General features: G+C 47.0%; 1 protein-coding gene across 8 annotated transcripts in view; it reads left to right on the top strand.

The window, feature by feature from the left end:
- PATL2 (PAT1 homolog 2) overlaps nt 1-8,565 on the top strand; it is a 48,560-nt gene that overhangs the window by 33,440 nt on the left and 6,555 nt on the right. For 3 of the 8 annotated variants that reach the window (XM_017861018.1, XM_017861020.1, XM_017861019.1), the window contains 6 exons: nt 2,545-2,635; nt 3,416-3,618; nt 5,177-5,257; nt 6,344-6,486; nt 7,245-7,313; nt 7,543-7,684. In XM_017861018.1, coding sequence (XP_017716507.1) covers nt 2,620-2,635; nt 3,416-3,618; nt 5,177-5,257; nt 6,344-6,486; nt 7,245-7,313; nt 7,543-7,684 — 654 coding nt within the window. In that variant the 5' untranslated portion in view covers nt 2,545-2,619. The other 5 variants (XM_017861022.1, XM_017861021.1, XM_017861017.1 and 2 more) reach the window with 5 other exon arrangements.

Genomic DNA, 8,565 nt, shown 5'->3' with positions numbered 1-8,565 from the left:
GGGGGGAGGGATTGCATTGGGAGTTATACCTGATATAAATGATGAATTGATGGGTGCTGACGAGTTGATGGGTGCAGCACACCAACATGGCACAAGTATACATATGTAACAAACCTCCACGTTATGCACATGTACCCTAGAACTTAAAGTATAATAAAAAAAAAATTAAAAAAAAAAAAAAAGAAAGCCAGACTAGATCTACTGCTGTTAAATAACCTGAAACAATGGATTTAAAAATCTCCTCATAAAAAAGTGTTTTATGCAGCAAATTTAAATATTTCTAATGTCATTTTTTTTCCTTTAAGAAAAATTGTTTAATAGAGACGGAGTCTTCCTATGTTGCCCAGGCTTGTCTTGAACTCCTGGGCTCAAACAATCCTCCTGCCTCAGCTTCCCAAAGTGCTGAGATTACAGGTATGAGTCACTCTAATGTCTTTTTAAAATCTGATCCAACAATCCTGTGTACCTGTGTGTACTTCTTATTCTAGAAGAAGCTCTAAGAGGCTGTGGGAAGCATCTGCTTTATTCACTATGTACCCCAAACCTAGCATAGGCTTGGCTTAAACTTAACATAATTAAATGATGGCAGGAAAGTTAGAACATCTAGAGGATCAGTAGACATATGAGATTTCAGATAAGGGCAGGGGACTTTCATAAAAAACAGTACGTCCCAAGTTAAACTCCGAACAGCCAGGGCAGGGCTGTGATCTTAAAGACTGAGCCCTAATCCACCTGCTTTGGTACTAGTCAATACCAGAAGTCCCTTCAGAATGAAAATCTTCATGCAACAAGTTTCTCCTTAAGATCTATCTCTACAACAACGTGATGAATCACCTCTAGAACACTGAAATTCACCATTTGGTCCTTTGGTTAATAGTGCCAAAGTACGTTATTAGGAAGTTCCTGAGAGAAACAGCTGAATAACATTACCAAAAAGGCCAGAACCTGGCTGGGTGTGGTGGCTCGTGCCTATAATCCCAGCACTTTGGAAGGCCAAGGCAGGCGGATTACTTGAGGTCAGGAGTTTGAGACAAGCCTGGCCAATATGGCAAAACGCTGTTTCTACTGAAAAAATATATATATATTCAAAAATTAGCTGGGTGTGGCAGTGGCCACCTATAATCCCAGCTACTCGGGAGGCTGAGGCAGGAGAATCTCTTGAACCCGGGAGACGGAGGCTGCCCAGATCATGCCACTGCACTCTAGCCTGGGTGACAGAGTGAGATGATATCTCACAAAAAAAAAAAAAAAAAAAAGGTCAGAACCCAATTCAGATATATGAGAAGTTTTCAGTAACTTTCAAGCTACTTATATTTGTTCCCCCACTCATATCGTTTATGACCTGCAGTAAAACTTCTGAAACAAATATTTTCCTTTAAAGGCACCAAGAATCATGGTCTTATCACGATGACAAGAGGGTCCTAACTTTAATTTTGATGTAGGGAAATTGACTTAGTTTTATTTTATTCAGAAGTTCTACAAAGTCATGTGGGTTTCAGCTGAACACAAGATGTGGGCACAGAACCAAGGCTTAGATGAGGCTTGGGAGGGTGTTGGGTTTTGCCTACCAGGAGCAGCTATGTTTCTGTTTTTGTTGTTGTTGTTGATTTGTTTTTACTTCTGAGCTTCTGGACCAGTTTGCCATTAGAGCAGCCAAGAAGATGTAAGATTATGTATCTCATGCAAAAGTGTTTTTACCATGAAGATCTGGCTTCCAAATTCACAGGGGTCTCTCATCAGTCCGAGCTGAGTAGCTGACTTAAGCTCACATGACCCGGTGAAGGGCAAGCATCATCAGGTGGACTTGAGGGCTTCAAGTACGCTGCCCTGAAGCGCCAGGAACTTGGTTGCTAGGCATCCTCCCCAGGATCTACCCAGGACTTTCCTATCCAAGTTTGTTGAAGCAAAACCTAGGGATTAAATGAAATGCAACCTCACAAAGTACCAATGAAGGGTGTGGAAAACAGGGATCCTCTTTTTGAATATCTGCCCCCAAATATCAATCCCAATAAACTATACTAAAACCATGGATGGCTAAAATGCAGTTTAGGTCTTTTCTCTGTTCAAGGATTTTTTAAATCATTAAACTATGTTCTCATATTTCCATCAGGCCCCAAAGGTTGGAGGATGCTGGCCCTTTAATGGGTAAGCAGGGGAGGAGCTGGGACTTTTAAAGGCAGGAGCAGCAAACAGGTCCCGGCTCAGGCTGCTATGAATAACTTAAACAGAAAGGACAGCAACAGTCAGGTGGTGGGTGTCAGCAGCAAGGCATCACCACACTCGGATGGTGACTGGTGATGTCCGTTGGGAAGTACTTCTTTTCCTTCTCCTAGCCTGTCCCTCATTTCTGTCCCTTTGTGGGACAGCTCCCTAGAGCTGAGCTGGGAGGGTGGGGGTTTATGACAGTCTTAGACCCCAGGGTCTCTCTCCTCAAGACCATGGCCAAGAATTCTCTAACCATCTTGCTGGGAGGATTCCATGGCTGTTTTAGGGTGCCATCATCCTTACTGACGATGGTGCCTCTTGGCCTCTTTCTTGTCTCAGGTTTACCTTCCAGAGGCTGGCAATGCTCTTTCACTGGAGGACACAGCCAAGAAGGAAGTCCACCAGCCTACCAAGATGAAATGCCTTGAAGGTATCAACAAGTGGGCCGTGGTGTTATATAAAATGCCCCAGCATGCAGAGCTTGCTGGTCTGTTTCACGTATGGGCTTGGATGTCCAGAGTCACCGGAAGTTATTCCAAATTCTTCTACTTGCTAATTATATTACAGTGGGTGACTGAGAGGTCACTCTTCTGGGCTTTATTTTTCTCACCAACCTAGTAAAATTATCAATAACAACCCAGGACAGCCTCATATGACTATTAAATGAACATATGCACGTAAAGTATATGGCACACAGGAGGGTTAAATTGCAGTGAGTCGGGGCAGCTGGAACTTGTTCAAAGAGGCAACAGAAAGGGCGTTGGGTGGGGCAGAGCAGATGGAAAAGGCTGTGCTAGAACTTAAGCAATTGAAGAGGGGATGTGAAAGTGAAGATGTTTGGTATCTGCCAGGTTCCTTTTGTTTGCTTTTTAAATTGTTATTTAGAGACAGGGTCTCACTGTGTTGCCCAGGCTGATCTCAAACTCCTGGGCCCAAATGATCTTCCCACCTTGGCCTCCCCAGTAGCCGGGACTACGGGCACAAGCCACCACACCTGGCTCAGGTTTCATTTGACTCACTAGGGGGATGGTTCGGGGGAACTTGGGAGAGGGGAGGCTGAGTTAAATCCACAGAACAGGAGGCATTATGTTCAAAGGTGGTGCTGGAGATGGCTTAAGAACAGAAGTGCTATTGAGTAGTAGCCTCTCTAGACAAGATTCACACCTGAGCCCCCATTTTACCTTCTCCTCTGGCCCACACTTAAACCAAGGGCCAGGTAAGATCTGTGGCCCTTTGGCTCCTGAGGAGGAGCTGGTGTCTGCCTGCCAGTTGGAAAAAGAAAAAGAGAATGAAGGGGAGGAAGAGGAGGAGGAGGAGGAGGAGGAAGATCTGGACCCAGACCTGGAGGAAGAAGAGGAGGAAGAGAATGATCTTGGGGATCCAACTATACTTGGTGCTGTCCATAACACCCAGGTACCATGGCAGGAGGGAATGGGAGAGGGTTGTCCTGAACTGTCTGTGGCTCACAGGCTGTCACTAAACATTCTTCTTCTCTTTTCCACCCTTTTTCAAGGCAAGTTCTGGATTAACACTTCGATTTTAAGCCTTGAACCTGAATTAGGGACTCTCTCCTTCCCTCTTTCTCCTGTCTTCCACTTCGTTTCTGATGCTGTTCTCACCTTAAAACCAGGTCCTAGCAGAGCTGTGCATCGCCCACAGGCGGTGGCCCTGCTACTAGTGTTAAAGGTGAATCATCTTTGCCTGATCCTGGGCCTCTGTCTCACTAGTCCATTCCTGGTATTTGTTCCCCTGGATCTCATAACAAGCGGAGAAGGACAAGGACTCCCATGTAGATATGAGGTGAATCAGACCTTCCTTCAACCTACTACGAAGATACAGTAGTCCATGGTTTCACTTTCTGCCATTTCAGTTACCCTTGGTCAACTATAGTCTGAAAATAGGCGAGTATAGTACAATAAGGTATTTTAAGATACTATATTCACATAAGTTTTATTACAGTATATCATTATAACTGTTCTATTTGTATTGTTCATTTCTTATTGAATCTAATTCATAAATTAAACTGGCCAGGTGCAGTGGCTCATGTCTGTAATCCCAGCACTTTGAGAGGATTGCTTGAGGCCAGGAGTTCCAGACCAGCCTGGGCAACAAAGCAAGACCCTGTCGCTACAAAAAAAAAAAAAAAAAAAAAAAAAAATTTTCAAACATTAGCCAGATATGGTAGTACATGCCTGTAGTCCCAGCTACTTAGGAGTCTGAGGCAGGAGGCGGGCTTGAGTTCAGGAGTTTGAGCCTGCAGTGAGCTATGATAGTGCCACTGCACTCCAGCCTGGGTGACAGAGCAAGACTATGACTCTAAAAAAAAATTTTAAAAATATGAACTATCGCCGGGCGCGGTGGCTCACGCCTGTAATCCCAGCACTTTGGGAGGCTGAGGCGGGCGGATCACGAGGTCAGGAGATCAAGACCATCCTGGCTAACACGGTGAAACCCTGTCTCTACTAAAAATACAAAAAATTAGCCGGGCGTGGTGGTGCATGCCTGTAGTCCCAGCTACTCGGGAGGCTGAGGCAGGAGAATGGCGTGCACCCGGGAGGCGGAGCTTGCAGTGAGCCAAGATGGTGCCACTGCACTCCAGCCTGGGTGACAAAGCGAGACTCCGTCTCAAAAAAAAAAAAAAAAAAAAAAAAAAGAACTATCATAGGTGTGTATATATAAGAAAAAACACTACACAGGGTTTAGTACTATCCAGTTTCAGGCATCCCTTGGGGGTCTTGGAACATATCTCTCTTGAATAAGGGAGGACCACTGCAGTAGTCTTATTCCTCCCGGGAGAGGGAGAGGAATCCTGGCCCAGTTGACTTTGAACCTGAGGGAGGGCCAAGCTGCCACTGCCCTGGATGTTGGAATAGCTGGTCTTGCTGCCTCCGTCCACCTCCTCAAAAACACAGGTGAATGTAGAAGACACTACAGAGGCCCATTCGAGCCTGGTTCCTCCTTCCTGTTCCAGAGAGCTCTGCTCAGCTCCCCTGGAGTCAAGGCCCCTGGTGTGCTGGGAATGTCACTTGCCTCCTTGCATTTTCTGTGGCAGGTAAGTCTACTGCAGCCTTCATACTGTGCATAGTGAGGATTCCATCCATTATGTTCAATCTGGCCCCAACCCTGGTCTGGAGTTAAGGCACCCAAAGTGAGGTATGGGTATGGGAGGTGGGAGTTGCCCCAGCATAGAGGAGCTTGATAAATGACAGGTGGTGTGCCCAACCATGGGCATGGATAGACACCTTCATATGTGGTACTGGGACAACTGGCCATGTGTATGAACAAGGACAAACTACTCCTGCCTTAGGCAATCTTTCAGCAGATGGCCAGCCCTTAGCTGGAAAGAGCACCTGCCCTTCAATTAACTGTGTAATGGGAACATGGCCTGGGGTAGAGGAATTCAAGAATGATGATATCCTGCAGGGAGAACTAGGAAAGAATTAGAGTTTTGAGGAGGGGCTTCAAGTGAGTCAGAAAAAGACAGATGAGTACTGCCCCAACGGCTGAAAACAGCCCAAGAGAAGGCTATCATAGAGAGGAGAGTGAGAGGTGTTGACTTTCCAAATAGTAGGAAAAGCACATGACCCCAGATTGTCAGGGAATAAAGAGCTGCTTCCTAGTCAAGCCCTGTTGAAACAAGGGTAGGGCTGGGTGTGGTGGCTCACGCCTGTAATCCCAGCACTTTGGGAGGCCGAGGCGCGTGGATCACAAGGTCAGGAGATCGAGACCATCCTGGCTAACATGGTGAAACACTGTCTCTACTAAAAATACAAAAAAAAAAAAAAAAAAAAGCCAGGCTTGGTGGTATATGCCTGTAATCCCAGCTACTCAGGAGGCTGAGGCAGGAGAATGGCGTGAACCCAGGGGGCAGAGCTTGCAGTGAGCAGAGATCACGCCACTGCAGTCCAGCCTGGGCGACAGAGTGAGACTCTGTCTCAAAAAAAAAAAAAAAAAAGAAACAAGGGCAGGAACCACAGTCTGGTGCCCTCAAAGCTGCCTTGAGGGACTCACAAGATGGCACAATGTTGGGTGACGTTCTTGAGGGGAAAAGGCAGGAAAGGAACTGAGCCCTCACAACAACAGCAGCATTCTTTTGGTGGAGATGGCATTCTCCCAGACCTCTTAATTCCTCTCTCAGACCTTGGACTACGTGTCGCCCATCCCTTTCTGGCCTACATTTCCCAGCACCAGCTCTCCAGCAAGGCACTTTGGACCTCGGCTGCCCTCACAAGACCCAACTATTTTCTGCAGCCTGCTGACCTCGTGGCCCCCTAGGTTCAGGTACTGATTTGAAGTTCTCAGGAGGTGCTGGCTGAGGAGGGGTGGGGACCGTGCCTACCAGTTGCCACAGGAAAACAGAAATCTAGTAAGAGTAGTCTGAGGTATAGTCTAATTCCTTCTCCCTCACAAATGTAGCCCGAGGAAGATTAAAAACTTATTTAAAGCCGGGTGCTGTGGCTCATGCCTGTAATCCTAGCACTCTGGAAGGCCGAGGTGGGAGGATCACTTGAGGCCAGGAGTTCAAGACCAGCCTGGACAACATGGTGAAACCCTGTCTCTACTACAAATATAAAAATGAGCTGGGCGTGGTGGCGGGAGCCTGTAATCCCAGCTACTTGGGAGGCTGAGGCAGGAGAATCACTTGAACCCAGGAGCCAGAGGTTGCAGAGAGCTGAGACTGTGCCACTGCACTCCAGCCTGGATGACAGGGAGACTGTCTCAAAAAAAATTAAAAATAAAAATTTATTTGCAATCAGCTAGCATGATGGAACTGACACTAGGATTCAGAACTCCTGATGCCCAGGCCAAAAGGTTTTCTACTGTGCCAAGATTTCCTGCAGCCAAATTGCAGGAAAATGTTGAAGGAGCTTGGGAGTCCTATGGGTCTAGGACTATGATGTGCCATGTGGCTTTGGGAAAGTACCTAAAGATAAGGTTCCTTAGATGTTCACCTTAGCTGACCTGGGCTGAATGAATGGAGGGGGCAGAGAACTGAGAGCTTCCTTCCACCCAGCTCAAGTTACTTCTTGTCTTCCCAGTCATCTGACCCAGCTCCACCCTCAGCACCAACGGATCTTGCAGCAGCAGCAGCGTAGTCAAACACCAAGGTACAGCCCAGACCAGGAGCAGGGTTGAGGGGAACCCATCTGCATGCCAGGTCTCCCCTTGTGACCAGTCATCTCCCTCAAAGCTCCCATGTGGTGGTTAAAACCCTCATACTGTTGCCCACCTCTGTGCTTGCTCCATCCTTCCCAGCGAGCCCCACTTCCTGCTCACCACACCTTGGGAAGTGTCAGTGGTGGGTAAGTCTAAAGGGATGTTCTTCCTGGCTTAAAGTCCCCCAGCCAAGAAGCCTTGGTCTCAGCAGCCAGACCCCTATGCTAACCTCATGACCAGAAAAGAGAAGGACTGGGTGATAAAAGTGCAGATGGTGCAACTGCGGAGTATAAACCCCTGCCTGGATGATTACTACTACCAGGTGAGCCCCGCAGTACTCAGCCCTGCCTCTGACCTTGGGTTAAACGGGCCTGGACTCCTGGGCCCTCTCTGATCCTCTCTTCTGCTCATAGAGTTCATGTCTGTTCAGGTGGGAGAGAGAATCACTACAGGATGGGGGCCATATTTCTAAAATTGACATCCCAAGCTCATTTCTCTCTCTCCTCCTACGTTTCAGCTGATTATTTCCAGTTCCCCAAACACACTTAGGTTTTGTCTCTACTCTTTGCTAAGAATTTTCCCTGTTCACCCAGGAAATATGGACTTTCCCACCTTTGTATGCTTAGAAATGTCTTGTTATATTAATCTACTTTCACTTCTTATTTTTTATTTTATTTTTTTGAGACGGAGTCTCACTCTGTCGCCCAGGCTGGAGTGCAGTGGCCGGATCTCAGCTCACTGCAAGCTCCGCCTCCCGGGTTTACACCATTCTCCTGCCTCAGCCTCCTGAGTAGCTGGGACTACAGGCGCCCGCCACCTCACCCAGCTAGATTTTTGTATTTTTTTTTAGTAGAGACGGGGTTTCACCGTGTTAGCCAGGAAGGTCTTGATATCCTGACCTCGTGATCTGCCCGTCTCGGCCTCCCAAAGTGCTGGGATTACAGGCTTGAGCCACCGCGCCTGGCCTACTTTCACTTTTTAGATCTAAAGCACAGGGATGTTATAAATAGTGGGATTCAGTTTGTTTAACTGAACAAAGGACAGCAGACATTTTCACTCATTTTCCCCTGCTTCCTTCTGCCTTGATTTATGGGGCAAGTCTTTGTCCACAAGTTTTTAGGTTGTCTAGGCTATTGTGGTTTTTTTGTTTTGTTTGTTTTTGTTTTTGAGCCAGAGTCTCCCACTGTCATCCAGGCTGGAGTG

The sequence above is a fragment of the Rhinopithecus bieti genome, unplaced genomic scaffold, assembly GCF_001698545.2.
Source record: "Rhinopithecus bieti isolate Rb0 unplaced genomic scaffold, ASM169854v2 scaffold_55715, whole genome shotgun sequence".
Lineage (NCBI taxonomy): Eukaryota > Metazoa > Chordata > Mammalia > Primates > Cercopithecidae > Rhinopithecus > Rhinopithecus bieti.
Note: the sequence above shows the minus strand (reverse complement) of the source record. Positions and strands in the feature narration are given on the sequence as shown.